This window comes from Notothenia rossii (genome assembly GCF_949606895.1).
Source record: "Notothenia rossii genome assembly, chromosome: 9".
In the NCBI taxonomy this organism is placed as follows: domain Eukaryota; kingdom Metazoa; phylum Chordata; class Actinopteri; order Perciformes; family Nototheniidae; genus Notothenia; species Notothenia rossii.
Genome location: NC_136907.1, coordinates 48,694,413 through 48,716,488, shown reverse-complemented (window position 1 = coordinate 48,716,488; position 22,076 = coordinate 48,694,413). Strand labels below are relative to the sequence as shown.

General features: G+C 42.6%; 2 protein-coding genes across 2 annotated transcripts; one reads left to right on the top strand and one right to left on the bottom strand.

Moving 5' to 3' along the window:
* Nucleotides 1-15,950: 15,950 nt before the first annotated feature.
* Nucleotides 15,951-18,304, bottom strand: LOC307020530 (SCAN domain-containing protein 3-like). The gene is made up of 2 exons (XM_079651948.1): nucleotides 16,792-18,304; nucleotides 15,951-16,667 (listed from the first exon to the last, which is right to left on the bottom strand). The coding sequence occupies exons 1-2, from the start codon at nucleotides 18,115-18,117 to the stop codon at nucleotides 16,119-16,121; spliced, it is 1,875 nt and encodes a 624-aa protein (XP_079508074.1). The 5' UTR covers nucleotides 18,118-18,304; the 3' UTR covers nucleotides 15,951-16,118.
* Nucleotides 18,305-19,240: 936 nt separating this feature from the next.
* LOC307019893 (zinc finger MYM-type protein 1-like) lies at nucleotides 19,241-21,374 on the top strand (the record flags this gene model as incomplete). Its single annotated transcript, XM_079650994.1, has 2 exons — nucleotides 19,241-20,417; nucleotides 20,824-21,374. 2 exons carry the CDS (start codon nucleotides 19,241-19,243, stop codon nucleotides 21,372-21,374), a joined length of 1,728 nt encoding a protein of 575 aa, XP_079507120.1.
* Between the last annotated feature and the right edge of the window lie 702 nt (nucleotides 21,375-22,076).

The following is a 22,076-nucleotide window of genomic DNA, read 5'->3' as shown; positions in this document are numbered from 1 at the left end:
GGTAAGAGACGGACCCCGAACACATCTGTTACCCCGAACACATCTGGTACCGACACCGGCACTTGTGACTGCAGCTGGTTGCTAGGTGACGGAGGCGGCAAAATGTAGGGGTAACTGCCAGTGACGTACAAGGACATGCTCTGTAGACCGTCTCATTATGCGCGGGCTGCGAGGCTGGGTCCTCAGGAGGACCCAGCCTCTGAATTGGGACACAACTATGCGATCTGCAGCTCTGCCCGATCTGCAGTGCGCATGTGCGAGATGTCCGCCATATTGGACAACTCCGGGCGGCAACCCAAGTAGGACAATATTGACACAGTGGCTTTTGGCAAAGCTCAAAAGGAAAACTCGAGAGAGATGAGTTATTGTTATTACAACGTGACTTCACTATTATTTAACAACTCTTTTTATTGGGTTCTTTTATTTGGGGTGAAGTACATTGTCAGAAGAAAGTGAGAAATGAATTTAACTTCTATTAGACAGCTATATGCCATACATTTTTGCACACGTTCACAGTAAATATGTATTCAGTATGATAGCTCTCTAACAGAAGTTAAATCCATTTCTCACTTATTCTGACAATGTACTTGTTTTGTTTGTTGATCTATTAATGAACTGACTCGTGCTCCATGCTTAAGTGTTAGCCAAGTTTTTAATGAAGCTCTTGTTCCGGTCCCTTACCGTACATCTGTATTCAAACATAGGTTACAACTATGTGGCGACACCTTGTCACCTTGAGTGTGTATCTAATCAACACATCCCCCTTTCTTTGAGGTAATATAAACAAATAGTGCAACATCAATTTTAACCAAACCTTTTGATTTCTCTACCATGCCATAACAAATAAACATCTCGTCTAATGTACTCAGACTGCTAACTAGCACAAACTTGAAAATTGTCTAAACATTTACACCATTTTAACATCCATTAAACCAGTCTCTCAATTACAGATTCAGTCTATCTGGTTTTCTGATTTCCCTTATAGATCTTCTGACCACATGTTCACTTGGAGTGTTAGTGTCACAGTCTGTCTGTGGTGAAGGTGTGGACTCAGACTAAATGATGGATTCACTGAGCTGTTGACCAGCCTCTTTTGTTTTCATAAGACTGCGACGATTGCGTCTGAAGATTTGTCCTTCCTCTGTCCTCACAGTGAAGGATCGCGGTGCTACTTCCTGAAGAACAGTGGCTTTAGTTCTCCATCCATCAGGACCCTCAATCCTGACGGTGTCATTACTTGATAGTAATGGAAGCTGCTTAGCTGTTCTGTCATAGCATGTTTTCTGCTTCATCTTTTGTTGTTGTAGTTGGTGTTGCAGCTTTGGGTGTCTCTTTTGCTTTGAATAGCTTGGCAGTGTGGTGCGTAACTTACGATTCATCAGAAGTTCAGCAGGTGACAGTTCACACTCCAGAGGTGAGGCTCTGTAGCTGAGTAAAGCGAGGTATGGGTCTGAGCCACTCTCATCAGCTTTCTTTAGAAGTTGCTTGAGAATGTGAACTCCCTTTTCAGCTTTCCCATTTGACTGTGGATAATGAGGACTTGAGGTCACATGCTTAAAGTCGTACTGTTCAGCAAATTCTTGCCACTCTCTGCTGTTGAAACAAGGTCCGTTGTCACTCACTACTGTGGTAGTTATGCCATGTCTGGCAAAAATGGATTTTGACACATGTTGATGATGAGTTTGATAGTAGTGCCATTTCAGGAAAGTTTGAGTAATAGTCAATGACCACTAAATAGTCTTTACCTTTGAGATGAAACAAATCCATTCCAACTTTATCCCATGGTGCTGTTGGCACATCAGTCACTATCATGGGCTCTTTAGTCTGTTTGTTTCTGTGTGTCTGGCATGTGTCACACGTACCAATCATTCTCTCGATGTCTTTATTTATTCCCGGCCAGAAAACACTGTCTCTCGCCCGTCTTTTGCATTTTTTAACACCCAGATGACCTTCATGTATTCTTTGTAGTACTTCCTGTCTCAATGCGCGTGGAATGAGAATCCTGTGTTGTTTCAGTAATAGTCCATTAACGACACTCAGTTCACCTCTGATGTGGTAGAAGAGCGGACAGGAACCTACAGGCCATCCATTTAGCATATTTGCAATGACACACTGCAGCTCTGTGTCTTTTGCTGTTTCTTCAGCTATCTGTCTGGACTTTGTCTCTGATACAGGAAGAGCAGCAGACACCATGTTCACATGACTTTTTACATCCTCTTCAGTTGTACTCACATAATCCACTGTAGGTGCTCGTGAGAGAGCGTCAGCAAGTATCAGGTGCTTTCCAGGTGTGTAGATCAGCTCAAAGTCATATCTCTGCATCTTCATCATGAGACGCTGTATCCTTGGTGTCATTTCACTTAAATTCTTTTTAATGATGGATACGAGTGGACGATGATCTGTCTCTACTGTGAATGAAGGTAGGCCATAAACGTAGCTGTGGAACTTCTCCAAGCCATAAACCAGTCCCAGACATTCTTTTTCTATTTGAGCATATCTGCACTCTGTCTGTGTCATTGACCTGGAAGCATAGGCCACTGGTTTCCAATGTTCACCTTCAACTTGTAGGAGCACTGCGCCTATTCCATCCTTTGAAGCATCTGTTGAAACTTTAATATTCTTTGTTGGGTCAAAGAATGTCAATACAGGTGCAGTTGTGAGCGTCTGTCTGAGTGTTTTCCACTCTTGCTCATGTTTGACTGTCCATTTAAACTCATTTTCTTTGTGCAGGAGCTCACGGATGCAAGATGTCTTTGCAGATAGGTTTGGAATAAATGTACCTATGAAGTTGACCATCCCCATAATGCGAAGTACACCTGTCTTGTCTGTGGGCCTTGGCATATCCTGTATGGCTCTGATCTTTTCTTGGTCAGCTTGTACACCTTGTGCAGAGAGCTTGTCTCCGAGAAAGACAACTTCTTGAACTCCAAACTCACATTTACAATCAATAGAGTCATTTGGTGTACTCACAGTTGTGTTGATGCAATACACTCTCTTGACAAGTTCCAAATCTTCACATGCTTTATCACTCAGCAGTGAATCAAGTCCATCAGTGACAGAGAAAAGTAGGTGGTGCACTTTACCTTTTGAGGTTACCTTTAATATGCACATACCCAAACTGTTGATTTTCTGTCCATTATAATCTTTTAGTGCCTTTGTTCTTTTTTTAATTTGTGGCTTATCTTTCATTGCCTTGATGTCAGACAGGCTCATCAGGTTTGCTTTTGCACCAGTATCCAGTTTCATAGTTATTATTGTCCCGTTAATCATCAGTGGAGCTATCCATTTGTCTTCTCTGATTGAATTAACCTCTTTTTGCTCAGTTTCACAGTTCACCATGCCAACAAAAAATGTCTCACTTAAATCATCGTCTTCCACTATGTTTACAGACTGTCCTTTCTTCCTCTCATTTCCTTTTGAGAAGCACTGCTTTGCAAAATGGTTCTGGCCCTGGCAATTAGAGCATTGCTTACCAACTGCCGGACACTGTCTTGGTTTGTGCTTCGAGCCGCAGCGCTTACAGCTGAATGTCCCTTCTTCCGACCGCTGTGTAGGCCGCGTCTGTGCGCGCCATTTGCCTTGGCTGGAGAACGCACCAACTGCTGCGCCATCAATCACGTTAGCCGCTCCCGCCATCTCGCTGAAAGTCCTGACGTGCATTTGGGCTCGCTTGCATGGCAGATTTTTATAGCTGTTTCACATGTCAGCTCCGTTTCCCTTAGCAGCCTTTCTCTGACCTTTTTATCCTCCACGCCAAAAACGATCTGGTCCCGTATCATGGAGTTCCTCAGCGTAGCAAAGTTGCATGACTGTGCTTTTAGCTTCAGGTCAGTCAGAAAGCTATAAAAAGGCTCATGCTGCTGCACACGTGAACGGAATACATATCTCTCGTATGTTTCGTTCTTTCTGGGAGAGCAGTGGGCATCAAATTTCTCGAGCACTTTATCCAGTTTGTCTTTATCAGCCTGCTCTTTATACACAAAAGTATTGTACACTTCTATCGCCTGTGGGCCTGCTATAGTTAGCAGTAGCGCTACCTTCCTAGCATCCGGCTTAGTTTCCAATCCCATGGCCGTGATGTAAAGCTGGAACTGCTGCTTGAAGGTCCGCCAGTTGCTGTCGACAGTTCCCGAAGGTTTTAGCGTCTCCGGTGGCTTTAATGAATCCATGTCGCTTGTCACAACTCCTCACTTAATGTGTTTTTATTTTACTTCATAATTTACTCCTGGTACCATGTTTTGTTTGTTGATCTATTAATGAACTGACTCGTGCTCCATGCTTAAGTGTTAGCCAAGTTTTTAATGAAGCTCTTGTTCCGGTGTTCCGGATTAACTTGTTTCCCGATCAACTCGTTTCAGTGGGGTGCGTGGCTTTCGACTGAAATACACATTTCGATCGCTTTCTTCGGTCGTTTACATACATCTTTTGGTATATTTGGCTTCTTAGGAACACGTTGATGCACATCCAGTACCAGTGTGTGAGGTTGTGATTACGATGGCGATATCCGGACGCGAACAGCGAGGACTAAAACAAGACAAACGAGTTGCTCGAATAAATCATTTAAACCAGCTATTGTTGCCAGACTTATTACGGAATATCGTAGTTAATGTCCAAGTCCATCTGTGTATACCTTCAGACAGCCTCCAAGTGAAGCACACGGTGTTTACTCACAGTTTGAAAGCAGCGTGGAGAAGTCTTCATCTGTGTTAAACTGTGATCCTCCCAGGGAACTGGGACTCGTTTGTCTTGTTGTAGTCCTCGCTGTTCGCGTCCGGATATCGCCATCGTAATCACAACCTCACACACTGGTACTGGATGTGCATCAACGTGTTCCTAAGAAGCCAAATATACCAAAAGATGTATGTAAACGACCGAAGAAAGCGATCGAAATGTGTATTTCAGTCGAAAGCCACGCACCCCACTGAAACGAGTTGATCGGGAAACAAGTTGATCGGGAAACAAGTTAATCCGGAACACCGGTCCCTTACCGTACATCTGTATTCAAACATAGGTCACAACTATGTGGCGACACCTTGTGGTAGGAGTGTGTATCTATCTAATCAACACAGTACTTAACCCCAAATAAAAGAACCCAATAAAAAGAGTTGTTAAATAATAGTGAAGTCACGTTGTAATAACAATAACTCATCTGTCTCTCGTTTTATTTTTGAGCTTTGCCAAAAGCCACTGTGTCAATGTTGTCCTACTTGGGTTACCGTCCGGAGTTGTCCAATATGGCGGACCATCTCGCACATGCGCACTGCAGATCGGGCAGAGCTGCAGATCGGGTATTGACATTATTCACTCCACGAAAGGTGAGCAGTGTTAATGGCGGCAAATAATTGTCCACATTATTACGTTAAAAACGTCCAAACATTCCATTTATTTAATTAATGGGTTAGTTTAAATGTTTATTTACCCATTTGTGTATGTTTGGGAGTGAGATGTTTATGTTTTGTCTGTTCATTTGGTTATTGTATTGATTAGCATGTAGCTAATGCGCTAATGTTTGTATTCACTCCACGAAAGGTGTGTCAGAAGAGCTGCCATTGGGATGAATAAATCATTACTCAGCGTCTCCATCACAATCCCATCTACTGTGTCCTGTCTTCCTCCCCTCTGCATAACATCCCATCACCAGTAATAAACACAACGCAGAGTCCCAGGGTGTTCAGAGAGGCTACGGGACATTTGGGTTACATTATTATTTAGTGGGAATGCTGATAACAGCATTCCAACTATATGTTATTCTACGCACAAAAGGTTTATTATTATTCCGCCAACTTATTTTGCCGCGCTTCTTCTCCCGCATTGAACATCGCAGAAACTCCATTCAAACATCAAAACGTTCAGCTTGGTCGGGAATCGATGGCTATTACTTTTCTCATTCATAACTTTCATAATTCCAGAGATACATCCCATAATTCCTCACATTTTTAACATTGAAGTCAATAGAGAAAATCTTCAGACTTTAACAAATCTTCATGCGAATTCAACTGCTAACTGTTCATTCATACTTTCACTCAGAAACCTCATTCCAACTTCGAAATGTTACACATCTTTCTGACATTATTCGTGTAAAACAACTTTTAAATCTGATTCTTACTTTTAGAGATATTAAACATTGTCCAGACCTTGTTAAAGAGGTTTTCTTCAGATTTTAACATTAACTAGAGAATGCAATTCCTGAAGAAATTGCTAGTGGGAATGCTTTATGCTGAAAATCTGACGCTAAACTGTTGAAATGTAATGTGTAAGAAAAAAAGTGAATAATTTAGATTGAAATGATACATGAACACTGGGGGCTTGAATGTGTGATGAGAGAAGAAAAGAAAGTGAAAAGGCTTGGAATAGCAGCAGAATATTTGAACCGCAAACATCTGAACTAACTTGATGGCGAATGATCTGTAGCCATGGCAACGGCATTTGATGACACCTCATAATACGCTTAGATGCGTTGATGGCTGCATTTTTACCAAACCTGTGAAGTTTTGGGCTGTTTGGAGTATTTTCACTGAAGTTATGAGAAAACCGTGTTTCAAGGCGAGCATTATCGGCATTTGAAGAAATTTCAAAACTGTCCCGTAGATGTCTTCACGGCTGGACTGTTAGCACACATGTGAAGTTTGAGCACTTTTTGAACATTTGCATAGGAGTTATAGTGACATCATGTTTTATGGCGAGGGATGCATTTCCATGGAAACGGCATATGGTGAGATCTCAAATTTGACGTAGAGCTGTTGAGGCATGGAAAGGTGATATACAAGTGAAGATTGGGGTACGATTGGACAGTGTCCATTGGACTTATAGCGACATCATGTTTTATGGCGAGGGATGCGTTTCCATGGAAACGGCATATGGTGAGATCTCAGATTTGGCGTAGAGCTGTTGAGGCATGGACCGGTGATATACAAGTGAAGATTGGGGGACGATTGGACCGTGTCGATGGGACTTACAGCCACATCGTGTTTCATGGCGAGTGGTCCGTCGCCATGGCAACGGCATTTGATGACACCCCATACTAAGCTTAGATGCGTTGATGGCTGCATCGTTACCAAACCTGTGAAGTTCTGGGCTGTTTGGAGTATTTTCACTGAAGTTATGAGAAAACCGTGTTTCAAGGCAATCATTGTGTTGCCATGGCAACGGTATTTGAAGAAATCTCAAAACTGTACCATAGATGTCTTCACGGCTGGACTGTTTGCACACTGCTATCTGAAGTCTGCTGCTCTGAGCATGTCAGTTGGAGTGATGACATCATCGTGTTCCATTGCACAGGTGTTTATAGTTGAGCTAACGAGGTGCCTCCACTTCAAAGGCTTCATTGTTCTGAATGAGAGATGAACCTCTTACATGTGAGCGTTTTGTGGAAGAACCGTAACAGATATCTGTGAAATTTCAAAACGTGAAGCATGTCAAGGAAGTTGAGTATCTGAAGTGTAATTTTTGTGTAGTTTCGGGTTAATAATGTGGCCTTTTTGGCAGTTTAACTAAAAGGTGTGTGGCTGCTGCTGTGAGGAAATATCTACCTGAAATTACAATGGGCTTCAATGGAGACATATTGAACGTTTTTGTCACTTCATGCCCTCGGAGGTACATCATCGGACATCATCGTCATTCCCAAGATGGCCGCGTCGTGAGTGACACGTCTGAAGCTTGAGTCTGCCAAACTGCTTCCATAGTAGCTTACTGATTGCTGATCGCCTCTCTAACTCATCCAAACTATCCTACAAGTTAGCCGTCGCCTAACAGGACATTTATTTACTTTATTTGATACAATGGCTGGAGCTGGAGGCGAAATGTCGCTACAAACATTGCTGACCGCCATTCATCAGGTGAGAGCTGATATGCTGTCTCACCTGGACACAAAGATCGACCCTATACAAACCTCTCTGGATACAATTCAGAGCTCACTATCCATCCTGTCTGAGCAAGTCGATCTGCTTGAGCAACGTGTTTCAGCTAACGAGGACAACATAACTGATCTCACGACCCGCATTGAACGAATGGAGTCGGTCAATACTACACTTAAAAACAAAGTTGAGGATCTAGAAAGCCGCAGCCGACGTAACAACCTTCGCTTTGTTGGAGTACCTGAGTCTGCAGAATCAGGAGACATGGTCCGCTTTATGACCCAGCTGATCCACCAAGTCCTGGGGCAGGAGAACTTCCCATCGCCGCTGAAGATTGAGAGGGCTCACCGGACTCCCACCACTCTCCCGAGGCGGCCAGATCCCCGCGATAAACCAAGGAGCATCCTGATTAAACTTCTGGATTTTCAGGACAAGAAGACGATCCTCCGTGTCGCCAGGGAGAAAGGGACACTTAAATTCCATGACTCGATCATTTCCATCTACCCTGATTTCAGTGTCGAGGTGATGAACAAGCGCCGTCTCTTTGACCCAGTCAAACGCAACCTCCGTGGCCGGATGAAATACTTCATGAAGTATCCTGCTACACTGTGTGTCACCGTGGATGGCAAAATGCAGAGTTTCACCTGTCATAAGCGCGCTGAAGCGGCTTTCATGTCCGAACCGAACTCACCAGCTGCTGGTATGTCATATTAGTCCATGCTTGTCTTTGTTTACTTCCTTGTTTCTATCTGACGTCCGAATAATGTGGTCTTGCCGTTGGCTAAACTGCCTCACGTGACTTGTGCTGTCAGTAGTGGCAGGTGATACTCCTCTCTAAGCTACACATTTATTTAACTGAATGCAGACTCGAGTTTCGAGTTTCTCCTAAGTTTGTTTGTTTATTTACTTTATCTGTTTTTATTGTATTTCTTTTGTAAACTTTATCTCTGGCTAGTTTGTTCACTCATGGGACTGCCTGGGGATCAGCCCCTGGGCCTGATGGGCCTCTTGTGGGGAATGTTTGTTTGTTTTTGTTGTTGTTGTTGTTTTTGTTGCGGCTGTGTGTGCTTGTATGATCGGGATTTTGATTTCTGCCTATTAATTAATTCGAAAATAGACTTCAGCCTTGCATCTAGTTTGACCTTAGCCTACAAATGCTGTACTCACAAAACACTGCTATTTCCTATGTTACTGAAACCTTATGAATGAGGCAAAAGGATTAAAAATTATTCATCTTAATATCAGGAGTTTGGTGTCAAAAATTAACCAGCTTCGTGTATGGGTCATTATGCATAAGCCACACATTATCACACTTTCGGAGACCTGGCTAGGTAGTCATATATCAAATAATGAAATTAATTTGACAAATTACAATTTATACAGATCTGACAGAGTCTCATTGGGTGGAGGTGTGGCCATTTTTGTGTTAGCAGAGCTCGCTTCTGAATTGATTACTCCCCCTGTTGAAGCTTATCTTTTTGAATGTATTTTTGTTAAAATCACACTGCATGAAAACAAGCGACTGATCATTGGAAGTGTATATAGACCACCATCATCCCCTGCTGATTCCTTTAATAATATAATCTCCACCATCAATTCCATCAATTCTATTTCTCAGAAAGGCGAACTAATAATACTTGGTGACTTTAACAAAAATTGGCTTGATAAATCATGCTCTAAAGAAAAAAATCTACTAAATAATCTAAACCTAACTCAACTTATTAAAGAGCCTACTCGTATTACACCCCGGTCTCAAACTCTTCTTGACTGGATACTGGCTTCTCATCCTGACAGATTTTCCAAGTCTGGTATCATGTCAGACTGTTTTAGTGACCATTGTGTTGTTTACTGTGTGTGGAAAATTAAAATTCCGAAAGTGCCCCCTAAGTTGATTAGTATCAGACAATATAAAAAACTGAATCTTGACTTATTTTTGAATGATTTACTTGCTATTAACTGGGACAGATTTCAGTTAATACCTTATGTTCAAGATGCATGGGATTTTTTTCTCTCCGAGTTCACAAAAGTAGTAGATAAACATGCACCATGGAAAACTATTAAGGTAAAGGGTAGACATCTCCCCTGGATCAGTCCTGAACTTATTGACCTCTTTAGGAAAAGGGACAAAGCATGGACAACATACCATCTGACAAGAGACAATGCTGACTGGGAAATATATAGAAAACTGAGAAATCTAAGCAAAACTAAAACTTCTAATGCCAAAGCTATTTACTACAGAGAATGCCTGACTGGTGACTTTAAAAATCCCAAAGAATTCTGGAGAAAAATTAAAACAATTACTAACATCTCTGAAAAACATTCAATTAATCAAATTAATCAAATTAAGCTTGATGGCAATATTCTACATGATCCACTATCTATTTCCCAGGTCTTCAACAATCATTTCTCGTCTGTCTGCTCCTCGCTTCTCCCTGACAGTCAACCGACTACCAGTTCTCCTGGTAATATGCCACCTTGTACCAGTTCTTTTTCCTTTCGGAAAATACGACCAACTGAAGTGCAGAAAGTAATTTGTGAATTAAAGGTAAGCAGTGGTGCTGGACTTGATGGGGTTGAAAATCGTTTTCTCAAGCTAGCCGCCAATATTATTATGTACCCTCTTACTGATTTATTCAACCTGTCACTTGTCTCCAGCGAACTACCACTTATCTGGAAATATGCACGTATTATTCCTCTTCATAAAAGTGGTGATCAGCTTGATTGCAATAATTACAGGCCTATCTCCATCCTATGCTCTGTTGCCAAAATATTTGAAAAAATCATCTTTAACCAACTTTCACTATACCTTAGTATTAACAACATTCTCACACCCCTTCAATCTGGTTTTAGATCAAATCATTCTACAGCTACTGCCCTACTTAAATTCACAAATGATGTGTTCTCTGCAGCTGATAGAGGGGAGTTAACTGGTGCCATCTTTATTGATCTTACCAAAGCTTTTGATGTTGTTGATCGCTATTTACTACTTGATAAATTATATGCTATTGGACTTTCTAGAAGTGCATTACTTTGGTTTAGCTCATATTTACATAATCGAAAACAGTGTGTTATTTTGAATGGGAAAAGTTCTGATCTCCTTATACAGCATAGTGGAGTACCTCAGGGCTCTACACTTGGACCACTACTTTTCACCATTTATATAAACAATTTGCCCTCCATTTTTCAAAACTGTAATGTTCATCTATATGCAGATGATACCGTTATTTACACATCAAAACCAAATCTCTCTCAAATTCAAGTTTCACTCCAGTCAGATTTCACCCTCCTGCAAGACTGGCTATTCCAGAGCAAGTTACTTTTGAACAAAACTAAATCCTTCTCTATGATCTTTGGTACCCGACACAAACTCAAATCTTTGACTGGCTCATGTGATATTTCTTGCAATGATGGTACAATTCTGCATAGAGTTGACAGTTTTAAATATTTAGGGGTATGGCTTGACTCTAACCTTTCATTCAAACCTCATATTGATCATATACTGCATAAAGTAAACTTTGGTCTCGGTACTCTTTACCGCTCTCGGCACTGTTTTACCTTAAAAGTTAGGAAAAAACTTGCTACCCAACTGCTATTTCCCTTATTAGACTATTGTGACGTTGTTTATCTCAATGCTCCGAAATCTGTTCTAGCCCCGCTAAACATTGCTTACAATAGAATGTGTAGATTTATTCTCGGTTGTGATTTCCATACACACCACTGTGCACTGTACCTAAACCTCAATCTCCCTTCTCCTGATTTGAGAAGACATTTGCACTGGCTTGAGTTCATTTATAAAAGTTTCAACTTTAATTATCCCCCATATTTGAAACAGTATCTCTTTCGTTTTACATCAACCCACCAAGTTAGACATACCTCTCAGCTCTTCTTCACCGTTCCTCTAGTTAAAAAGGACATTGGCAAAAGAGCCTTCAAATTTAAAGCTCCTGCTGATTGGAATAACTTACCTGCTACCATCAGATCTCTCCCTACTCTGACTTTGTTCAAGCGTGCATTGTCGTCTCACCTCAAGGTTGAATGTTTTTGTATGACCTGAAGTACTTTATTTATTGTTTAAGGGTTGTTGAGGCTCCATCTTATTTCACCATCTCCTCATGAGATGACCCACCTATTGCCCATTTCTAAGTCTTTATTTCTAAGTCTTTATTGTTATGATTTTGTATATATAGTACAGCTACTCTACTTTACTCTACCCAATGATATGCATTCAATGTAACCGCCTATAATGTATTACCATGTGCTGTATGCTTAGGCTGAATGTTTGTAATTTCTTGGTTATTTCTTCCGATGTATGTGTGTGAATGTTGTTTGTATGTTGTACTTGTTTGTTATTTGTTTTCTTGGGACCCCCTTGAAAACGAGGTGATTCACCTCAAGGGGTTTATCCTAATAAAGAAATTTGAATATATAAGAGGCACTTTGTCTAATTATTTTAGCTTAATTATTTGTCATTTTTCAAGCTACGGGATGTTTTCCTACGTTTGTCATGAAAAATTATGTCTCAGGAATGTAGGGTTTGGGACTTATGGCAGTTTTAAAAAAAGATATGAAGGCAAATTTCAAACTATCCTCCACTCTAACTCTGACATCACGAACTCTGCCTTAACGAGCTGCGCAATGTTAAAGTTCAAATTTTAAAATGTGATGAATTATGGGATGTATCTCTGGAATTATGAAAGTTATGAATGAGAAAAGTAATAGCCATCGATTCCCGACTGAGCTGAACGTTTTGATGTTTGAAAGGAGTTCCTGCGATGTTCAATGCGGGAGAAGAAGCGCGGCAAAATAAGTCGGCGGAATAATAAACTTTTCGTGCGTAGAAGAACAGTTAGTTGGAATGCTGTTAACAGCATTCCCACTAAACTAGAGTGCGTGATGTCACAGCTAGAGGGTAGAAAATCTTGAGATTTGCCTTCATATATATTTTTTAAACTGCCTTAATTCCCAAACCCTACATTCCTGAGACATAATTTTTCATGACAAACGTAGGAAAACATCTCGTAGCTTGAAAAATGACAAATAATTAAGTAAAAATAATTCAACAAAATGCCTCTTGAGGTTATGAAGTGACAAAAACATTCAACATTCCTCCATTAAAGCCCATTGTAATTTCAGGCTGATATTTCCTCACGGTAGCAGCCGCACACCTTTAGTTAAACTGCCAAAAAGGCCACATTGTTAACTCGAAAGTACACAAAAATTACACTTCAGATACTCAACTTCCTTGACATGCTTCACGTTTTGAAATGTCACAGATATCTGTTACGGTTCTTCCACAAAACGCTCACATGTAAGAGGTTTATCTCTCATTCAAAACAATGGAAACCTGTGATCTCTGCACACCTCTAGCTCAAATATAAACACCTGTGTAATGGAACACGATGATGTCATCACTCCGACTGACATGCTCAGAGCAGAAGACTTCAACAGTCCAGCCGTGAAGACATCTTCGGGACAGTTTTGAGATTGCTTCAAATGCCGTTGCCATGGCAACACAATGCTCGCCTTGAAACACGGTTTTCTCATAACTTCAGTGAAAATACTCCAAACAGCCCAGAACTTCACAGGTTTGGTAACGATGCAGCCATCAACGCATCTAAGTGTAGTATGATGTTTTATCCAATGCCGTTGCCAGGGCGACAGACCACTCGCCATGAAACACGATGTGGCTGTAAGTCCAATCGACACGGTCCAATCGTCCCCCAATCTTCACTTGTATATCACCGGTCCATGCCTCAACAGCTCTTCGCCAAATCTGAGATCTCGCCATATGCCGTTTCCATGGAAATGCATCCCTCGCCATAAAACATGATGTCGCTATAACTCCTATGAAAATGTTCAAAACATGCTCAAACTTCACATGTGTGCTAACAGTCCAGCCGTGAAGACATCTACGGGACAGTTTTGAGATTTCTTCAAATGCCGTTGCCATGGCAACACAATGCTCTCCATGAAACACGGCTTTCTCATAACTTCAGTGAACATGCTCCAAACGCCCCAAAACTTCATAGGTTTGGTAACGGTGCAGCCATCAATGCATCTAAGCATATTATGGGGTGTCATCAAATGCCGTTGCCATGGCGACAGATCATTCGACATCAAGTTAGTTCAGAAGTTTGTAGTTCAAATATTCTGCTGCTTTTCCAAGCCTTTTTACTTTCTTTTCTTCTCCCATGACACATTCAAGCCCCCAGTGTTCATGTATCATTTCAATCTAAATTCTTCACTTTCTTCTTACACATTACATTTCAGCATAGCAGTTTAGCGTTAGCTTTTCAGCATAAAGCATTCCCACCAGCAATTTCTTCAGGAATTGCATTCTCTAGTTATTATTATTATACTGACAAGTATCAGATCTTGCTGTTTAAAAATAACCTTCCTGAGAGGTGTCACTTGTGATGTAGTATGTGTGGTCTAAAGTGAATGTATTCCTGACAGCCACAGGTGATAAGAATAAAAGGTTCCCATATTCCAAATGCGGGTCATTTTTGACCCACTTATGGAAGCTTGGGGTAATGGGGTAGTAACACAAACACTACAATTTCTTAAAATGTGTAACATTTAAATTTAAAATGTGATGATATCCAAAACATGTTTTTTGAGGAATAACTGGAATATGAAATGATAAAAAAATGTAATTACAAAGATACTTCAAGAAAACCACCTCACCAGGTCAAAAAATACCCACTTATGCATCTAAGGGTAGTTTTTCACACTTTGTAATTTAGTGGGAATGCTGATACAGCAGTGGGAATGCTGATGCTGATGCATTCCCACTACTTGCTATGCTTCGCACGAAATTCTTTATTATTCCGCCGGGTTATTTTGCACCTCTTATTCTCCCACATTCCACATTACAGAAACTCTGTTCGAACATCAAAACGTTCAGCTTTCATAATTCCAGAGATATATCTCATAATTCATAACATGGAAGTCAATGGAGAAACTCTTTAGACTTGAAAAATCTTCATGCGACTTCAACTGCTAACTGTTCCTTCATACTTTCACTCAGAAACCTCATTCCAACTTTAAAATGTTACACATCTTTCTGACATTATTCATAATTACACAACTTTTAAATCAGATTCATACTTTTAGAAATATTAAACATTGTTCAGACCAGTCCCGGCTCCAGCTCAGTACAGAGGGGGGGGGGGCAGCTGAAAACCGAGGGGGGGCGGTGAGTCACAGCATCATGTGACATGTCACCGCCGGTGACATGTCACATGATGCTGCATAGAATGAGAAAACATAACGGAGCAACATCAAAACAGACTCCACAGATCAGAGGCGCTGATCTAACATATCCAACAACGGATGATCAATAACCACATTGCTAACAAACAGTAGCAACAATACAAATGATAAAATAACCAGCTCTTACCTTCAGTAGAGTTGCAGTCTCCTCTTTCCTGACGAGTGGAACCTCCTCAGCAGCATCTCCTTCCACTCATCTTTGAATTTCCTACTGAGGTCATTCTCAAAGGCCAGCTGGATGAGATGGGCTTTGCGTCGATGCAACATGCTGCGTCTGTGCTCACTAAATACATTCTTCAACGTGGAGAACGAGTTTTCACATGTAGCAGTTGATGCCCCGAATGTTAGTGCGTGTTTGAATGCTGTCATTACCGCTGGCATGGCACTTAATACCCTGGACTCCTTTGCAACAAGGTGACTCAAAGTCATAGACGTCGGAACTAGGGGTGCGGGGGGTGCGGCAGCACCCCCTCCCGTCAGCCTCAGGAATCACAGGATTAGCCTACGTTAAAAAAATAAAAATTCTGAATTTAAACTCAATTTGTCTGACTTACATGTATTTCTTAATACAGATCTTTTGATGTGATATGCACCCTGCCTGGCTCAATACAGCAGCCTGGCTGGCATGGCATAGCTGTTGCTATGCAGACTGCATCTGACAGCTCACTGTGACGTTGGCCTATGTGTAAAAAAAAAAAAAAAAAAAGTAGCGGGAATTTTTTTTATGTTTGCTGTGTTCGCGGCTCTCATTTGTTTTTAGCATATGCATAGGCTACATCAGGGGTACTCAAATACAAATCTTAAAGGTCCACAAAGAAAATGTTCAATAAGACAAAGGTCCGTTTAATACGGTCATTCAAACTTTTAAACAATTGTAACAAGATTCTTAACACGAGATTGCAAAAACAGTCTCGAAGTGAATCAAACCATCCCAGGAATCAAAGTCGAAATAAGTCCAGAACTATTGTACATTGTGTCAAACACTGTTGCTTAATGAGAGAAGTGGCACCTTTGGTCTGTTGCCAAGACTTTGAACTTTGGCACAAAAGGCGTGATGGCCAGGCGGACACACTGATGCAAGTGTTCATTGGTGAGTCGGCTGCGGTACTTGTTCTTCACCATGTTCATTGTTGAGAATGCAGACTCACACCTGTAGGTTGAGCCAAACATTGTGAGAATGTGAAGTGCCATCTTATGCAGGAGAGGGAAATTAGCTGCAGTGACCATCTTTGTCCAGAAGGTGGGAGTGTCACAGTCAGCCTCTTTCAGTGCAAGGTTTTCCTGGAGGTCAATCAACTCACTTTGCAGAGAAGCAGCACTGGCCCATGGGAAGATTTGTTGTGCTTCTGCAGAGAACTCTCTGACATTTCTGACCAGAAATGGGTTTTCAATGTACAGTAGGACTTGTTTTCCTAATCTGAAGTCATCAAAGCGAGTCTTGAAGTTTTCAATCAGCTTCTCCAGGAATCCAACATGATTCTGAGGACGATTGTCTCCTTTGGTCTGTTCCAAAAGTTTGGGGAAGTGGAGCAGTCCCTCCTGTAGGAAAAAATAAATAAGAAAAATATAAGGAGCACTGCTTAAAAGGGTATGATAAAGTATCAAAAAGGTGTTCATTGGAATCCAGGAAATGTGTGTGGTAGAAAATATTAAAAAGGCTTACCTGTAGGTCACTTTTGAAAACCTCCAGTTTCCTCTGGAAAGCACGCACTGCTGACATCAGCTCACACACTGTGTTGTTCTTGCCCTGTAGCTTGAGATTTAGGTCATTGAGATGAGATGTTATATCAGCCAAAAATGCAACAGCTTCCATCTTCTCTTCATTTTGCATGAATTCCATGAACTGTTTTGCTTTTGCACTCTTTTGCTCTGACAGAAACACTTGCAGCTCTTTCCTAATGGACCAAAAACGCTCCAGGACCTTGCCTTTGCTCAGCCACCTGATGTTGTTGTGCAGGAGCAAATCATCAAAAGTTGCATTGACCTCTGTCAGGAATGTTCGCAGCAAGCGATGCTGCAGTGAAGATGATGCTCTCAAAAAGTTTATGAGTCTCATCACTGTTGCCATGATTTCAGAGTACACTTCTCCAAGACTTGCACAAAGGACAGACTGGTGGATTATGCAGTGGTATGAGATCAGGTCAGGGTGGTGATCTTTCAGGCGCTGAACCAGTCCTCTCTCTCTCCCCATCATGGCTGGAGCTCCATCAGTAGCAATTGACACCACTTTCTTTAGATCTATCCCTCTTTCATTCAGCATTCCCATTACTGCTTTATAAATGTCTTCCCCCCTTGTGTGTCCACTGAGGTTCGTCAGGCCCAACACATCTTCAACAAACTCCCCCTTTGCCTCATCATAAAATCTCACAAACACCAGCAACTGAGCATTGTCAGTGGTGTCAGTGGACTCATCCACAGCTAAGGAAATGCGCTGTGCATTTTTGATTCCATCACAAAGCTGATTAATCAAATCACCAGCCAGTATTTCCGTTCTTCTGGTTGCTGTGGAATCTGAGAGGGGGATTTGCTTAATTTTAGCTGTTATTTCCTCTTTTTGTTTGCCTTCAAACATGGTCTCCATCACTTCAGTCATGCATTCTTTAATTATTTCTGCATCAGAGAATGGCTTCTTGTGTTTAGCCAACACCCATGCCACTCTGAGTGAGGACTCAGTTGCCTTTTCTCCTTGTGACATAGATGTTACAAGGATCCTGCTTGCAGCTTGATATGAGGATTTCATCCCATTTATTTTTGTGGTTCTTACCGCTGAATTTTGAGGGAAGGTCGCCTCAAAATAATTATGTTTCGTTTCATAGTGCCGTTTCAAATTGCCACTCTTCACAAGAGCTACCGTTTCTTGGCATATTAGGCACATTGGTTTGGTGCTCGCTGGAGGGAGGATGAACGCATATTTTGCAGTCCACTCATCTTTGAATTGCCGGTTTTCACTGTCGACTTTTCTTTTATTGGTCATCTTTGAACATGCCATTTTTCTAGCTTTACTAGCTACACTAGGCTACAGCTGAAACTACTAGCTAAATGCAACTAGATGCGCTGTCAACTCTCGCTCTGACTTTATTTATTTTTTAAGCTCCCGCGCTGACTCAGACAGGTTGAAAGAGACGACACACGCATTTTCATTCCGCGAAGACCCGCCCTCCTGTGCCTCTGATTCGCAGACTGTTGGTGGGGGGAAAAAACGCTGACGGGCTGCTGAATGTGATTGGACCAAAGCGTTGACAGACACACACACACAGTGGAACAGTGTGTGTGTGTGTGTGTGTGTCGCCAGAGCGCTGTTTGCAGACATAGCGGATAATTTTGACTCGTTGCGTTGTGGCAGACGGATAAGGCAGGCGTTGTGGCAGGCGTTGTGTCTCGCAGATAATACAGATAATACAGATTATACAGATAATACATATGAAAAGTATAATTTGCTCAGAGTCCAGAGACAGTGGTGGTTCGGTCCGGATCCGGACCGGAGTCCGGACTTTGAGGATGCCTGGGCTACATGATTTGAGTTCAACTACGCCAGCTAGAACTAGCCTATGTCTCAAAAACGAATTTCAGATTTTTTTACAAATCCGCCCGACCCAGCTAAACGTCCGAGAGAGACACCTAGAGGCTGTGTGCCAGCAACCGGACAGCAGCAGCAGGCAGCCGAAGGGCCCGGCGGCCCTCGGCCTCGTCCTCCCTCCCCAGCGCCACCACCAGCACCCGGTGCTAGCCAAGAAGAGGCAATATCATGCAAACCACCACAGGATTACAATTTTCCTGCCAAGAAGTTGGGTGAGAACTTCACTCGTTCCTGCAAGGCCGCCTGGTTCAGAGAGTGGCCGTGGCTGGAATACATCGCGGTCAGTGATGGCATTGTGTGTGGTGTGTGCAGGTCAGCTGTCAAGCGCAAGTTGGTTGGGTCCGAACAAGCTGACAGTCCGTTTTTGAAAGATACGGGCTTTTCAAACTGGAGAAAAGCAAAGGAGAAAATCAGAGACCACGAGAAAACACGCATTCATTTAGATGCGACTCAAAGATTGGCTGCATTGAAAACTACGCCAATTAATGCGCTTTTGTCTGAGGCTGCTGCTAAAGAACAAATAACAGCCCGGAAAATGCTGGAGCTCGTTTTCAGCAGCGTGAGATTCCTGGGGCGCCAGGGACTCCCTCTGAGAGGAGCTGCAAATCGGGATGGGGTGTTGTGGCAGCTAGTGGTCGAGAGGGTACGCGCTGATCCTGACCTGCAAAACTGGATGAAGAGGAGGGACAATTGGATGTCGGGCAGCATCCAGAATGAAGTTCTGGAGCTGTTTGCCCATGACATCCAGAGGAAAATCGGAGCCAAAGCATCCGAAAGTCCTTTTTTCGGCTTAACTGCTGATGGGACCACCGACGTCAGTGGAAAAGAACAGTTCTCATGCAGTATACAATTTGCAGATGACAATCTTGAAGTCCAGAATTTCTTTCTGGGCTTTTACAACGCTCCAGACACAACCGCCGAGATGCTTTTTCTGTGCATTAAAGATGTCCTTGTTCGGCTAAATCTGCCGCTGGAGAAGCTGAAAGGCTACTGTTTTGATGGAGCCAGCAACATGTCAGGGAGGTTCAAGGGAGTGCAGGCAAGATTAAAGGAAACATGTCCTGACTCCTTGTTTGTCCACTGCGCAAACCACTCTCTGGATTTAGTGTTGCAAGAAGTGGCAAAAGAAGTGCGCCTTGTTGCCGATACACTGAACTTTGTTCGGGAAGTCACAGTTGTGATTAATGATTCAGCAAAGAGAAAAACGTTATACCAGTCTCTTTTTGGATGTGGAGAAGTGATCAACCTGCTTGCCCTGTGCCCAACTCGGTGGTGCGTCAGAGTTGTGGCACTGTCACGGTTGCTGGCATGCTATGGAGAGATGCTGCAGACATTTAGGACCTTGGAGAGTGACAGGATTGTCAAGGGGGAGACGCGTGCCAAAGTGGCAGGATTGCTCAAAAAGGGCACCACTACGCGCACAGTCTTTGGTTTGTTTGCCTGCGTTACCATGTTTACGCCATGTGAATCCGTGGCTCGGTCACTGCAAGGCACCAAAGTCACAGCCCTTGGATCAATGGAAGCTGCCAAACTTCTTTGCCAGCGACTGAACACACTCAGACAAGATGACACCTTCGCTGACCTTGTGGCCAAGACCAAACAATACACAGAGCGCTACAACTTGAAGCCTCCTCATCCAGTGCGCACCAGCAAGACCCCAGCGCGTTTTCGCCATACAGCGGAGGAGGAGGAACGGGAGTTGGAGAACCAGGGTAAATAAATAGGCCTAAATAAATAAATAAATAATGCCAACAGTATTTTAAAATTAATCATAAAGCTCATCGGTCTGTAATGTTGAAAGAATGCAACAAATACGCACACAGAGCGTGCTCTCCAGCATTTGTGGACAGATTTGATCTATCCATAGAAAACGATATCATAGTTCATAATAATGTACTACATCCATGTACGCTTATTTGCGAAATTAGCCTGCAATTAATAATTCATTACAACGGTATCAACTGACTAAATAACGTATAGGCCTACTTTCATAACAAACCATATTCATAATTTGAATTTAAATTGAAAATTTAAGGTTGACCCACCCAGCTTAAATAGGCAGCCCATATGGAAACTATTTGTTGGTTGTTGTTTAACTGTTATATTTAACTATTAAAGAATATCCAAGCCTGTGGAAGAGGGAATTGTTTGAGGCCCTGGACTTGGTGCGCACAGAGGTGGAGCGGCGCTTTGACCAGGAAGGACTCCGCGTAGCTGCAGGGCGAGAGCAGGCAGTTCTACAGGCGGCCCAAGGGAAACGAGTGGATGTGGGTTCCCTGGAACTGACTTCCTTTTCAAGAGAGCAGCTAAGCCTTGAGCTGGACATCCTGAGCGACGTGTGTAGGGGGCGAGAAGTGAAAACCATTCAGGATGTATTGGCCATTCTGCACACCTTGCAGCCCCAATCCCGCTCCATGCTGTCGGAAGCGGAGAGGCTCATAAAGCTCTGTCTGGCTCTGCCCATTTCTGTCGCGGCATCCGAGCGCTCGTTCTCGGCGTTGCGCAGGTTGAAAACGTGGCTGCGCAATACTATTAAGCAGGAGAGACTCACTCATTTGGCCATTATGAATGCGCATAGCAACCTTCTCGATGAATGCGATGTCTCGACCCTGCTTAAAGAATTTATCAGCAGAACAACGGAGAGAAGGTCTACTTTTGGAACAGTTTAAAAGCCCTTACGAGCGCAAAGTAAACCGTTATTTTTCTGAATGTTCCATTAGGCCTATGTTCGTAAAGGCTGTATTATTCTGTTGATTTTCTGAATGCTGTAGGCCTATGTTATCGCCTATTAGGCTACAGTATGTTCCTTAATAAAGGCTTGATTAATTCATTAATTCATTTTGTTTCATACATTTTCGTAACAATTAAGATGCTGCGTGTGTTTATGTAGCCTATATCTGTTATGTATAGGCCTAGGCTATTAGGCCTACGTGTCGAGTTCGTTAATCATTGATAGTGTGAGTTTCCCCCCCGACCCTCCCAGCAAAAATCCCGCACCCCCCCCCAGAAAATAGTTCCGACGTCCCTGCTCAAAGTCACTCTCTCTACTCCCTGGCCTGTGCACCGGCTTTTCAAAAACTCTCGCGCAACTGTGAACTGTGCCTCAACCATGTCTGTGTTTGTTAAATCCAGTAGTGGTTTCACTTTCTCAGCCTCCAGGAAAATCACACTGGCGGGGTCCAAAGCGTCCAAAGCTGACATATATTTCCCGTTACGCTCGCTGAAACGTGCAGCCATTTCACTCAGAATAGAGTCGATGATGCCAAAAAACAGCCGCTTGCACTCTTGTTGAATGTCCACTTCGCGCTGCCCAAGGCTTTCACTCACCACGTAGTCTTGTAGCGTCCTGGTGGCCTGCCGCTGCCGTTTTG

Excerpts from the sequence above, each read along its gene's own strand:
- LOC307020530 (XM_079651948.1), bottom strand. The coding sequence starts at position 18,117 with ATGGCATGTTCAAAGATGACCAATAAAAGAAAAGTCGACAGTGAAAAC. Across the intron at positions 16,668-16,791 it reads TTTTCAAAAGTGACCTACAG|GAGGGACTGCTCCACTTCCC; the intron begins GTAAGCCTTTTT and ends TTTTTCCTACAG.